Source organism: Entelurus aequoreus, linkage group LG10 (genome assembly GCF_033978785.1).
Source record: "Entelurus aequoreus isolate RoL-2023_Sb linkage group LG10, RoL_Eaeq_v1.1, whole genome shotgun sequence".
NCBI classification, from domain to species: domain Eukaryota; kingdom Metazoa; phylum Chordata; class Actinopteri; order Syngnathiformes; family Syngnathidae; genus Entelurus; species Entelurus aequoreus.
The window spans coordinates 41676940-41691939 of record NC_084740.1 but is presented as its reverse complement, the minus strand read 5'-3'; the positions used below and the strand labels follow the sequence as shown (position 1 = coordinate 41691939).

The 15000-nt window shown below is 32.7% G+C and overlaps 1 protein-coding gene across 2 annotated transcripts in view; it reads right to left on the bottom strand.

The window, feature by feature from the left end:
• Window positions 1–15000, bottom strand: part of LOC133658642 (forkhead box protein O1-A-like) — a 115074-nt gene that overhangs the window by 10869 nt on the left and 89205 nt on the right. For both annotated transcript variants that reach the window (XR_009827503.1, XM_062060887.1), the window contains exons 2-3: window positions 6725–6916; window positions 1–446 (exon numbers count right to left, since the gene is read on the bottom strand). The exon at window positions 1–446 is cut by the window's left edge. Coding sequence is in view for 1 of the 2 variants with exons in the window: in XM_062060887.1 (XP_061916871.1) it covers window positions 1–446; window positions 6725–6916 (638 nt within the window). In the remaining variant the exon portion in view is untranslated. The remainder of the gene's footprint in view (window positions 447–6724; window positions 6917–15000) is intronic.

The following is a 15000-nucleotide window of genomic DNA, read 5'->3' as shown; positions in this document are numbered from 1 at the left end:
CTGGGGGAGCTGTAGGAGGGGTACCCGGGGCTGGGTTGCCTCATGGGGGACGGGGAGGACTGGGCCGACCCGGGGGTGGTGGCCCCTCCCCCCACCTGAGAGTTATTCGGCGAGAGCAAGTTCAGATTGTCCAGAAGGTTCTCCATGACGTTCTCCGAGCCGTGTCCCAGGGAGCCCGTCATCTCCGTCAGGCTGGGCAGCGTGGCGGTCATCTTGGGGCCGGGGGCGCCCGGGTAGCCCATGTGCACCTCCGCCTCGCCCAGGTCGTCCTCGGGCATGAAGGGCGACAGGCGCCCGCTGACGGTGCTGGCGTTGGAGCTGGTCCGGGGCCGGAAGCTGCTCCAGGCGTCGAAGTCGTCGTTGCTGTGCGAGTTGGGGCTGCCGGGCCACTTGTTGTAGGGGCCCGGGCTGTCGGCGCCGCCGTCCGGGCCGCCCTGCAGGGACAGCTGTGGGCACACAGGGAGACTCTTAGCGGGGCGCCACAAACCTGTTTCCTTCAAAAAATAATCAATTTCCAGGAAATCCTTATGTGAAACGAGCACACGTCTTTCCCTTTTTTGTGCTTTCTATGCAGTCAAAAACTGATAGTTAGAGGCGGCTAACAAGTAGTGATGCGCAGAAATGATCCATATCACAGACACCAGACCTTGATGCTCTAATATCGATTCTCAAATAAAAAATATCGACATTTTTGATTAGGGCTGCAACTAACGATTAATTTGATAATCGATTAATCTGTCGATTATCACTTCGATTAATCGATTAATAATCGGATAAAAGAGACAAACTACATTTCTATCCTTTCCAGTATTTTATTGAAAAAAAAAACAGCATACTGGCACCATACTTATTTTGATTATTGTTTCCCAGCTGTTTGTAAATGTTGCAGTTTATAAATAAAGATTTATTTAAAAAATACAAAATAAAAAGTTTTTTTTTTTAAAAGCCTCTGCGCATGCGCATAGCATAGATCCAACGAATCGATGACTAAATTAATCGGCAACTATTTTTATAATCGATTTTAGCAGATTTTATGTTAGAGTGTTTTACTTGTTTTAAGTGTTTTGGTCCTAAATGATCTCAGTAAGATATTACAGCTTGTTGCTGAGATTTGATGACCTATATTGAGTAAAACATGCTTGAAACTAGAATATCAACTGTTGCAAAGCTGTGTCATCAACACTCACAAGTAGAGAGCCGATAAATGCTTTAAAATGTAATATCGGAAATTATCAGCATTGTTTTGTTTTTTAAATTAAATCAACATAAAAAACACAAGATACACTTACAATTAGTGCACCAACCCAAAAAAACCTCCCTCCCCCATTTACACTCATTCACACAAAAGGGTTGTTTCTTTCTGTTTATTGAAAAAAAAAACAGCATACTGGCACCATACTTATTTTGATTATTGTTTCCCAGCTGTTTGTAAATGTTGCAGTTTATAAATAAAGATTTATTTAAAAAATACAAAATAAAAAGTTTTTTTTTTTAAAAGCCTCTGCGCATGCGCATAGCATAGATCCAACGAATCGATGACTAAATTAATCGGCAACTATTTTTATAATCGATTTTAGCAGATTTTATGTTAGAGTGTTTTACTTGTTTTAAGTGTTTTGGTCCTAAATGATCTCAGTAAGATATTACAGCTTGTTGCTGAGATTTGATGACCTATATTGAGTAAAACATGCTTGAAACTAGAATATCAACTGTTGCAAAGCTGTGTCATCAACACTCACAAGTAGAGAGCCGATAAATGCTTTAAAATGTAATATCGGAAATTATCAGCATTGTTTTGTTTTTTAAATTAAATCAACATAAAAAACACAAGATACACTTACAATTAGTGCACCAACCCAAAAAAACCTCCCTCCCTCATTCACACTCATTCACACAAAAGGGTTGTTTCTTTCTGTTATTAATATTCTGCTTCCTACATTATATATCAATATATATCAATACAGTCTGCAAGGGATACAGTCCGTAAGCACACATGATTGTGCGTGCTGCTGGTCCACTAATAGTACTAACCTTTAACAGTTAATTTTACTCATTTTCATTAATTACTAGTTTCTATGTAAATGTTTTTATATTGTTTTACTTTCTTTTTTATTCAAGACAATGTTTTAAATGTATTTATCTTATTTTATTTTTTTAAATTTTTTTAAAGGACCTTATCTTCACCATACCTGGTTGTCCAAATTAGGCATAATAATGCGTTAATTCCACGACTGTATATATCGGTTGATATCGGTATCGGTAATTAAGAGTTGGACAATATCGGATATCGGTAAAAAAGCCATTATCGGACATCCCTAGTCTCAGGCATTAAAATGTAAAAAATTAGTCAAACACTATTTTTTGTTATTATTATTCAACACTTAAATATGTAGATCGACTTCAGGTTTATCTGTAAATAAATATATATTTTTTGTGTTTTATGATCGTTTGTCAAAGAAAACTATTTATAAGATAAAAACACAAAACATGCAATATCGGATATCGGCAAAAAGCCATTATCGGACAAGTATAAAACTACTTTTTTAAAGTAATCATTTCTTATTTCAAGCATGTAAAAAAAAAAAATCATGACTTTGACACAATCAAATCAACTTTTACTTTGAAAATATTTTTTTACCTTGAAAATCAACTTTTACCTTGAAAATAATTTTTTACCTTGAAAATCAACTTTTACCTTGAAAATCAACTTTTACCTTGAAAATAATTTTTTACCTTGAAAATCAACTTTTACTTTGAAAATAATTTTTTACCTTGAAAATCAACTTTTACCTTGAAAATCAACTTTTACCTTGAAAATAATTTTTTACCTTGAAAATCAACTTTTACCTTGAAAATAATTTTTTACCTTGAAAATCAACTTTTACCTTGAAAATAATTTTTTACCTTGAAAATCAACTTTTACCTTGAAAATAATTTTTTACCTTGAAAATAATTTTTTACCTTGAAAATCAACTTTTACCTCGAAAATCATTTTTTACCTTGAAAATCATTTTTTACCTTGAAAATCAACTTTTACCTTGAAAATCATTTTTTAGCTTGAAAATCAACTTTTACCTTGAAAATAATTTTTTACCTTGAAAATCATTTTTTACCTTGAAAATCGACTTTTACCTTGAAAATAATTGTTTACCTTGAAAATCATTTTTTACCTTGAAAATCAACTTTTACCTTGAAAATCATGTTTTACCTTGAAAATCATTTTTTACCTTGAAAATCAACTTTTACCTTGAAAATCATTTTTTACCTTGAAAATCATTTTTACCTTGAAAATCAACTTTTACCTTGAAAATCAACTTTTACCTTGAAAATCATTTTTTACCTTGAAAATCAACTTTTACCTTGAAAATCATTTTTTACCTTGAAAATCAACTTTTACCTTGAAAATCATTTTTACCCTGAGAATCATTTTTTACCTTGAAAATCATTTTTTACCTTGAAAATCATTTTGTACCCTGAGAATCATTTTTTACCTTGAAAATCATGTTTTACCTTGAAAATCAACTTTTACCTTGAAAAAAATCAACGTTTACTTTGAAAATCAACTTTTACCTTGAAAATCATTTTTTACCTTGAAAATCATTTTTTACCTTGAAAATATTTTTTTATCTTGAAAATAATTTTTTACCTTGAAAATCAACTTTTACCTTGAAAATCATTTTTTACCTTGAAAATCAAATTTTACCTTGAAAATCAACTTTTACCTCGAAAATCATTTTTTACCTTGAAAATCATTTTTTACCTTGAAAATCAACTTTTACCTTGAAAATAATTTTTTAGCTTGAAAATCAACTTTTACCTTGAAAATCATTTTTTACCTTGAAAATCATTTTTTACCTTGAAAATCGACTTTTACCTTGAAAATAATTGTTTACCTTGAAAATCATTTTTTACCTTGAAAATAAACTTTTACCTTGAAAATCATGTTTTACCTTGAAAATCGACTTTTACCTTGAAAATCATTTTTTACCTTGAAAATCATTTTTTACCTTGAAAATCAACTTTTACCTTGAAAATAATTTTGTACCCTGAGAATCATTTTTTACCTTGAAAATCATGTTTTACCTTGAAAATCAACTTTTACCTGGAAAATAATTTTGTACCCTGAGAATCATTTTTTACCTTAAAAATCATGTTTTACCTTGAAAATCAACTTTTACCTTGAAAAAAATCAACATTTACTTTGAAAATCAACTTTTACCTTGAAAATAATTTTTTACCTTGAAAATCATTTTTTACCTTGAAAATATTGTTTTATCTTGAAAATATTTTTTTTCCTTGAAAATCAACTTTTACCTTGAAAATAATTTTTTAGCTTGAAAATCAACTTTTACCTTGAAAATAATTTTTTACCTTGAAAATAATTTTTTACCTTGAAAATCGACTTTTACCTTGAAAATAATTTTTTACCTTCAAAATCATTTTTTACCTTGAAAATCAACTTTTACCTTGAAAATCATGTTTTACCTTGAAAATCATTTTTTACCTTGAAAATCGACTTTTACCTTGAAAATCATTTTTTACCTTGAAAATCATTTTTTTACCTTGAAAATCAACTTTTACCTTGAAAATCATGTTTTACCTTGAAAATAATTTTTTACCTTGAAAATCAACTTTTACCTTGAAAATCATTTTTTACCTTGAAAATTATTTTTTACCTTGAAAATCAACTTTTACCTTGAAAATCAACTTTTACCTTGAAAATCATGTTTTACCTTGAAAATAATTTTTTACCTTGAAAATCAACTTTTACCTTGAAAATCATTTTTTACCTTGAAAATCATTTTTTACCTTGAAAATCAACTTTTACCTTGAAAATCATTTTTTACCTTGAAAATCTACTTTTACCTTGAAAATAATTTTTACCCTGAGAATAATTTTTTACCTTGAAAATCATTTTTTATCTTGAAAATAATTTTTTACCTTGAAAATCAACTTTTACCTTGAAAATCATTTTGTACCCTGAGAATCATTTTTACCTTGAAAATCAACTTTTACCTTGAAAAAAATCAACATTTACTTTGAAAATAAACTTTTACCTTGAAAATCATTTTTTACCTTGAAAATCATTTTTTTTAATCTTGAAAATCATTTTTTACCTTGAAAATCAACTTTTACCTTGAAAATCATTTTTTACCTTGAAAATCAACTTTTACCTTGAAAATCATTTTTTACCCTGAGAATAATTTTTTACCTTGAAAATCATTTTTTACCTTGAAAATCAATTTTTACCTTGAAAATCAACTTTTACCTTGAAAATCATGTTTTACCTTGAAAATCATTTTTTACCTTGAAAATCAACTTTTACCTTGAAAATCATTTTTTCCTTGAAAATCAACTTTTACCTTGAAAATCATTTTTTACCTTGAAAATAAACTTTTACCTTGAAAATAATTTTTACCCTGAGAATAATTTTTTACCTTGAAAATCATTTTTTACCTTGAAAATCAACTTTTACCTTGAAAATCATTTTGTACCCTGAGAATCATTTTTACCTTGAAAATCATGTTTTACCTTGAAAATCAACTTTTACCTTGAAAAAAATCAACATTTACTTTGAAAATCAACTTTTACCTTGAAAATCATTTTTTACCTTGAAAATCATTTTTTTTATCTTGAAAATCATTTTTTACCTTGAAAATCAACTTTTACCTTGAAAATCATTTTTTACCTTGAAAATCAACTTTTACCTTGAAAATCATTTTTTACCCTGAGAATAATTTTTTACCTTGAAAATCCTTTTTTACCTTGAAAATCAACTTTTACCTTGAAAATAATTTTGTACCCTGAGAATCATTTTTTACCTTGAAAATCATGTTTTACCTTGAAAATCAACTTTTACCTTGAAAAAATCAACATTTACTTTGAAAATCAACTTTTACCTTGAAAATAGTGTTTTACCTTGAAAATCATTTTTTACCTTGAAAATATTTTTTTTATCTTGAAAATCATTTTTTACCTTGAAAATCATTTTTTACCTTGAAAATCAACTTTTCCTTGAAAATCATTTTTTATCTTAAAAATCATTTTTTATCTTGAAAATCAACTTTTCCTTGAAACTCATTTTTTACCTTGAAAATCATTTTTTACCTTGAAAATCATTTTTTACCTTGAAAATCATTTTTTACCTTGAAAATCAACTTTTACCTTAAAAATAATTTCTTGATTGTTTCATTTCTCGTCTCATAATTAAAACAGATGACAGCCAAATGGACTTTGCTGTTTTATTTTCAATGAAACAATAGAAAACATGTACTCATATTGTAGTACAGTTGTTAGTAGTGAGAATATACCTATTTTAAGGTATTTTGGGGTTCATTGAGTTTAGCAAATTTTACTTGTTTTGGAAAGTCTTGACAAGCCAAATTTTCTTGTTCTGTTGGCAGATCATTTTGCTTAGTTCAAGTAAAATACCCGTCATTTTTGTATTTTTTTTTCTTGTTTTTGAACACTGACTTTTTGCAGTGTGGGAGAAAAAAAAGTGTTTTCTGTTAAAATGTGGTGGGTGTGGCTTATATACCGGTGCACTCTATAGTAGAAAAGCGTTGTTAGCAGGATTTGAAGCTGTCCCTTGCTAGCAGTTTTTTACTATTTAAAATGCACAGACAAGGGAAAGATGTGTGTTCTTTGCTCACATATGGGTGATGGGGAGGAAAAAAAACAGTGTGGTTTTAAATTCTTAGTCCGGTTTTTGTTCCTGAGCTACCTTTTTCTTGGCGGCCCGTCCTCTGCTCTTGGTGAACTTGCTGTTGTTGTCCATGGAGGCGGCCCTGCGCCGGGGGGACTTCCCGCTCTTGCCGCCCTCGGGGTTCAGCATCCACCAGGAGCTCTTCCCCGTGCCCTCGTTCTGCACGCGGATGAAGCGGCTGTGCAGCGACAGGTTGTGCCTGATGGAGTTCTGTGGAGGACAGACAGCAGGGCCAGTCAGACACGCGCCCTTTGGAAAAAACATTTGCATTCGAGTGCAAATCCACTTTACAGCTGCTCCTCTTTTCCAAACCCCGGGAGGGAGCGAAAAGGGAGAGTTTTTTTTTTTTTTTTTGTTTCCTCAAATGTCACTCGCTTCCACAAAAACGCACGTCTGGTCTTCGAGCGTGCGGACACACAAAATGCCTTGCTCTTCTTCCCGACTTCAAAGTGCGCGCTGACGTTGCCCGGCGACGACTATTTTCGTGGCGGGAGCAAGCGAGGCGCGAGTAAAGCAGCGCAAACAAATGAACGGCGATGTCGGGCAAAGGTCTGCTGATGTCCTACTTTGCAGCAACCCTTGTTTGTGCCATGAGTAGTGACCGGAACCGGTACGGTGCCGATTCCCGGTACCTGGGTATGGATACCAGTACTCAACGGTACCATTATGTGTAGAGATGTCCGATAATGGCTTTTTTTGCCGATATCCGATATTGTCCAACTCTTAATTACACTGCAAAAAGTGAAATCTAAGTAAGATGAAATATCTCAAATAAGGGTGATATCTGCTTATTTTCTGTCTGATAAGATCATTCTTCTCACTAAGCAGATTTTATGTTAGAGTGTTTTACTTGTTTTAAGTGTTTTGCTCCTAAATGATCTCAGTAAGTCAGGGGTGTCCAAAGTGCGACCCGCAGCTAATTGTTTACCGGCCCGCCACACATTCTTGGAATACTATTGTAAAAATAAAAATAAAAATTAAAAAAAGTGGAATGAGGTGAAATCTAACGAGAAAAAGTTGCAATGTTGACACAAAAGCTGCCATGCAGGCTGTGTTTTCTTTTTCTTTTGTCTTTCTTTATTTTTCTTTTTTTGCCATTGCTCAAAAAAAAAAAAAATAATGACAAAAAAACCCATGTTATAATGAATTATTTTCAGGGCTCCAATTATTTCAAAATATTTCACTTTAAAATGTTTTATGTGGTAAATATTGCATATATTGTGTAGTAGCCATATAAAAACATCAAAGTTTTCTTTGACAAAAGCGCATAAAACAAACAAAATAATAGTTCCAGCATAAAAGGGACAGATATATCTGAAGTTGATCTCGTAACTTAAGTGTTGAAAGTAAAAGAAAAACCTAATAAAAATGTATCACTTTATGAGTGGGGCACCTTTTGGATCCCAAATATATTTAGTGATTTTTTATTTATCTTTTCACTGTGATTACTCAAAAATATGAAATAATTCAAATCAATGGTGTCCTGCATTATTGATATTTTAGGGCTCTAATTACTAAATACTGCATATTTCAGTTTTACTATAAAAAAAACTAAGTTGTTTTTGACAGAAAAGCCATAAAACATTTTTTTTAAATTTGTATTACTTTATATCAACTTGAAGTTGATATAGAGATTTACTGTAAGCGTTAAATAATTAAAAAAAAAAAAATAATCTGACTTATTTTTAACATTTTAATGACTGAGACCCTTTATGGTCCCCGGGACCCCTACAGGTAAAATAAATAAAAAAATCCATATATTTTGTTATAGTTTGAAAATGAAAAATATCAAAATGGCCCCCACATGCTTTCATTTTTCCGTGTGCGGCCCTCAGTGGAAAAAGTTTGGACACCCCTGCAGTAAGATATTACAGCTTGTTGCTGAGATTTGATGAGCTATATTGAGTAAAACATGATTGAAACTAGAATATCAACTGTTGCAAAGCTGTGTCATCAACACTCACAAGTATAACATTTCTTTTTTAAAGTAATAATTTCTTATTTCAAGCATGAAATAAAAAAATTCATGACTTTGACACAATTGTGTGTCATAATTAAAACAGATGACAGCCAAATGGACTTTGCTGTTTTATTTTCAATGAAACAATAGAAAATATGTACTCTTATAGTAGTACAGTTGTTATTAGTGAGAATATACTTATTTTAAGCTATTTTTGGGGTTCATTGAGGTTAGCTAATTTGACTTGTTTTGGAAAGTCTTGACAAGCCACATTTTCTTGTTCTATTGGCAGATAATTTTGCTTAATTCAAGTAAAATACCCCTAATTTTTTTTTTTTTTTTTTCTTGTTTTTGAACACTGACTTTTTGCAGTGTACCGATTCCGATATCAACCGATACCGATATATACAGTCGTGGAATTAACACATTCTTTTTTATGCATTCTAAATCATAAATAAATGCTAGCAAAAGTCAGCTAACAATGGAGCTAATAGGGTTCGCTCTATAAGCGCTCTTGAAAAACATCCAACAGTGTTTTATATACACTGTGTAAGTATATATGTAGCATGTCATATTTATGCATTTTGCTCGTTTAAAGTATTAATTACACAGACGCATCACAACGTTCGCATTTTCCTTCAACAACAACAACACTACTAATCATGGCACACTTGATGATAGACAACAAAGACTACTTTGGGACAAATGACGATCCAGAACTTTATATTTTTGAGCCTGAATATAAGGAGGATGATCTACAAGTTCTAGAAGCTGTGTGCTAAACAGATGCAGCTTTAGTGAAACACTAAGTATTATGTAGCAGTATTGCCAAATGCTAAACAAGATGTACAAACTATCAACTAGAGATGTCCGATAATGGCTTTTTTGCCAATATTCCGATATTGTCCAATTCTTAATTACCGATACCGATATATACAGTGGTGGAATGAACACATTATTATGCCTAATTTTGTTGTGATGCCCCGCTGGATGCATTAAACAATGTAACAAGGTTTTCCAAAATAAAACAACTCAAGTTATGGAAAAAAAATGCCAACATGGCACTGCCATATTTATTATTGACGTCACAAAGTGCATTATTTTTTTTAACATGCTTCAAAGAGCATGAAGAGGTTGAGGTGGGTGGGGTTGAGGTGTGTGGGGGTGGGGATGGGGTAGCAGGGGGTGTACATTGTAGCGTAACGCAAGAGTTAGTGCTGCAAGGGGTTCTGGGTATTTGTTCTGTTGTGTTTATGTTGTGTTACGGTGCGGATGTTCTCCCGAATTGTGTTTGTCATTCTTGTTCGGTGTGGGTTCACATATTTGTAACAGTGTTAAAGTTGTTTATACGGTCACCCTCAGTGTGACCTGTATGGCTGTTGACCAAGTATGCGTTGCATTCACTTGTGTGTGTGGAAAGCCGTAGATTGATTGGGCCGGCATGCAAAGGCAGTGCCTTTAAGGTTAATTGGCGCTCTGTACTCTTCTCTACGTCCGTGTACACAGCGGCGTTTTAAAAAGTCATAAATTTTACTTTTTGAAACAGACACCGACCATTTTGAAACCGATACCGATAATTTCCGATATTACATTTTAAAGCATTTATCGGCCGATAATATCGGCAGTCCGATATTATCGGCAGTCCGATATTATCGGACATCTCTAATTATGTGCGTTAATAAATATTAACGTCAATTCCGGACTGTAAGCCCCACGCTTTTGAATCATGCAGCTTATAAAACGGTGTGGCTAATTTATGGATTTTTCTTCGCTAACGGCCATAATGCAATTAGTAAAAAAACAACAAAAAAAACACACAAAAAAACCAAGCAAACATGCTAAAAAGGTGTGTTATTGTTGGTGCTATGGTGCTGCAGTGTCCTTCTACTATATGCTTTCAGCCGGAAGTACAAGTGCCGTACAATCTTCTGGCCGTCCATAGCGTTCCTAATCGTACGGATTCTTCATTCATCGCTCCGAGCGACGTTTGTAAGTTTTACAATATAACTAAAACAAGTTTTACTTGCTAAATTGTATATTTGTACATGCATATCGTAATGTGATCAAGCAAGCGTCGTTAGCATTAGCTAATATGCTAACACGTTTACATGTACATGTTACCTATGTACATGTTACGTATCTACATGTTACGTATCTACATGTTACGTATCTACATGTTATGTATCTACATGTTATGTATGTACATGTTACATATGTAGATGTTATGTATCTACATGTGCACAACAGGGGAGCTGGCTAACTATATTACCTGCCCATCTGACAGCTTGTTATTTAATTGTTCAGCTAAGTTGGACGTAAAGGTGGTTATAATTTAATCATGCCACTTTGGTGAGGCAGGTTTAGGCACTTCTGTGTTTGAAACACCATCTTTATTGATCATTTTGAAGCCCAAATACCTCCATATTGCGCTTCTCGCACCCTTTATTAACCAGTAGAATTGCCTTTACTTGCCATTTGTCTTCACACTCAAAAAAAAGTACCGGTATTTTTCAAAGGCAGTATTGTACCGTTTTCAATTCATTAGCGTACAACCCTGGTTTAAAGCCAGCTGGGTCTGCAACTGGACGTGACGTCACGTGCAACCCAGGTACCGTAACATGGCACCGTTGGATTTTACGTGAATCGGTTGGTGCCGAAAAGAAAAAAAGTATCAGATTGAGTACCAGAGTCCTGAGCCTAAGCAAGAAGCAGAACAAAGAGCACATAAACTGTGGCTCTGCTTTCACTCCTCTCATCCATCACGCTGCACTCTCCAATCACCGCCTTCTCATTAGCGCTAGCGCCACCACTTTCCTTCTAACGACACGCATTTGTGTGAATCCAGGCGTGTTTTTGTGCACCTGACTAGTCCCAGTCACCCTTTTGACACCACACGTCCTTTTTGATCATTGCTTGGTGCAAATTGGGCCTTTTTTTTCTGCACGCAGAAAACTGGGGATTGAGAAAAGTCAGGGGGCACACAAAACATCCATTCACATCCGAATCGCAATTCTTATTCAACCCGATTCATAGTCGGTTTATAAAACTCGATTTAAAAAACTAAAACCAAACTATACAGAGGGGTTCTGTAGACATGTTCTAGATATGTTAATCCCATTTTCAAAGAGTCAAAAACCTAACTAAGGTTTTTAATTTTTTTTATAATAGCATCAACATCTATCAATATTTTTAAATCTTCTTTAAAATCTTACTTATTTGCAAGCTGAGCTGGAATATGTATGGACATTTGATCTTTTTCTTTGTATTCATTTTTAACTGTGTTTTATATATAGAATGTTTTGTGTTTATTGTGATGTTTATTATTTTTAATCTTTTACCTTTTGTTTTTTGTACTACTTTTATGAATTTTAACTGTGTTTTATATATAGAATGTTTTGTATTTATTATTATTTCTATTATTTTAAATCTTTTACCTTTTGTGTTTTAGCACTATTGTTATGCATTTTAACAGTTTATATATATATATATATATATATATATATATATATATATATATATATATATACATATATATATATATATATATATATATATAACATGTTTTGTATTTATTGTGATTTTTACTATTTTTAATTTATTATCTTTTCTTTTTTTGCACTATTTTTTATGCATTTTAACTGTTTTATATATAGAATGTTTTGTATTTATTGTGATTTGAATTTTCAAAATCTTTTAAATTGTTTTTTTTGGCACTATTTGTATGCATTTCAAGTGTTTTATGTATATAATGTTTTGTATTTATTGTTGTTTTTATTATTTGTAATCTGCTACCTTTTGTCTTTTTTGCACTATTATGCATTTTCACGGTGTTTTGTATTTATTTTTATTTTTATTATTTGTAATCTTTTTTAGCACTATTTTTTTATGCATTTCAACTGTGTTTTATATATAGAATGTTTTGTATTTATTGTGATTTAAATAATTTTTAATCTTTTACCTTTTGTATTGGTACTACTTTAATGAATTTTAACTGTTTTATATATAGAATGTTTTGTATTTTTTAAGATTTTTATTATTTTCAATCTTTTACCTTTTGTTTTTGCATTATGTTTATGCATTTTAACTGAGTTTTATATATAGAATGTCTTGTATTCATTGTGATTTTATTTTTCAAAATCTTAAAAAAAAAAGTTCTCTATTTTTATGCATTTTAAGTGTTTTATGTATAGAATGTTTTGTATTTATTGTGATTTTTATTATTTTTTATCTATTACCTTTTGTCTTTTTTGCACTATTATGCATTTCAACTGTGTTTTGTATTTATTTTTATTATTTGTAATCTTTTACCTTTTGTTTTTTAGCACTATATTTATGCATTTCAACTGTGTTTTATATAGAATGTTTTTTTTCGCTCATTGCAGGTGTTGCGGGTTGAAAATGTACTTCCGGTGTTATTGCCTTGAACTGGAAGTAAAACCGTCCACAGTGTTTCTGCTCCAAAGGATTCTTCATTCGTCACTCATAGCAATGTTTGTAAGCTTTACAATATAACTAAAACAATTTTTACTTAATAAAGCATCCCATGTGTGATGTCTGTAGGAGTGTTTTCATGCATATTTGTACATGCTATTGTAATGTCACCAAGCTAGCGTCATTAACATTAGCTTATATGCTAACACATTTACGAGAGTGTTAGTATTATCAACTTACATTGGCATTCCCTTTATATTGTTTCAGTTTCACAAATTCCTCAGTGAATTCACCAAAACGTCACAGTGGAGTTATTGAGTCTGTTTAGCTGATTGGAGAGCTAGCTTGCGCAGCTAGCGGGCCCATGACAATAAAAACACAATCTTCTATTGAACGCGTAAAGTCACAGAAATTGCCGTAATGTCAGTGAAATGTTGTCTTTGCGAAGAGACGAGAAGTGAAAAAAATGATCAATTCTCCGATGCATCGCAATTGGAACGTGGGCGATTCATGACTCGATGGACGAATGTTCAAATATCGATTATTTCCGTCTGTTAAAAGAAGTAAAACAGACGGTTCTAAAATGCGGCATTAATGCTAACCTTCTCTAGAGGTTAGTTGTAGGTTTGGTTCTACTAGAACTATCAGTCAGACGTTATGTGTTAGCACGGACACACACGTAGGAGGAGAGGACAAGCTATGCTAGCCGCAGCGCTAAGCTAGCTTGAATGTGAAGTTGTGAAACAAAAGAATAAATGCTTTGTACATTTCAACAGAAGACTAATAGGAACTGTGTTAGAGCAGAGTAACCAGCTAAGAAGAGGACATTAGGAAGTAGATAAACAATAACTATGGAACAGTAAAATATACCTCCTATTGAACCAATAAAAATATTGTGATAAAGTGCTACCATACAATAAAATCACCCTGTGGTAGCCTTATTTAAATGTGCAGTGGCAGCAGGTACATGATAAACCAAACAAAGTCATGAATTAAAACAAAAGCATGTTTACGTTAGCCACAGATCCTCTATGTTTTAAGAAACTGCATGTAGAATAGCCTTCAGTAGACTGACATAAAACACCACATAAAGTCCATTTATCAGTTTATTATGAGTTACAGTAGATATTGACGTTCACAACAAATTGAGTGAAAAGTGATCAAGGCTGCACAAAACTAAAGATTAGATTTGTTTTCGGGACTTATGTCTCTTCACAAAACAAAACAATCGCAGGTTTATGGCGCTCGTCAGCCATATTTTTCTTTTGTTTACGCTTGACTTTGAGGTGGCACATTGTAACCTTGCTTAGTCAAAAATAGCTGCCGCTTTATCGGAAAAATCTTCATACGCATGATGAAGTGATGCTAACTGGTGGGCCTGTCAAAAACACTGATACTTCAATAAAAGACGTAGCGTAAAGATTACCAGAGAATAAGACGTAGTGGAAAGATTACCAGAGAATAAGACGTAGTAAAAAGATTACCAGAGAATAAGACGTAGTGGAAAGATTACCAGAGAATAAGACATAGTGGAAAGATTACCAAAGAATAAGACGTTGCGGAAAGATTACCAGAGAATAAGACGTAGTGAAAAGATTACCAGAGAATACGACGTAGTGGAAAGATTACCAGAGAATAAGACGTAGTGGAAAGATTACCAGAGAATAAGACGTAGTGCAAAGATTACCAAAGAATAAGACGTAGCGGAAAGATTACCAGAGAATAAGACGTAGTGCAAAGATTACCAAAGAATAAGACGTAGCGGAAAGATTACCAGAGAATAAGACGTAGTGAAAAGATTACCAGAGAACAGGGCGTAGCGGAAAGATTACCAGAGAATAAAACGCAGCGGAAAGATTACCAGAGAATAAGACGTAGTGAAAAGATTACCAGAGAACAGGAC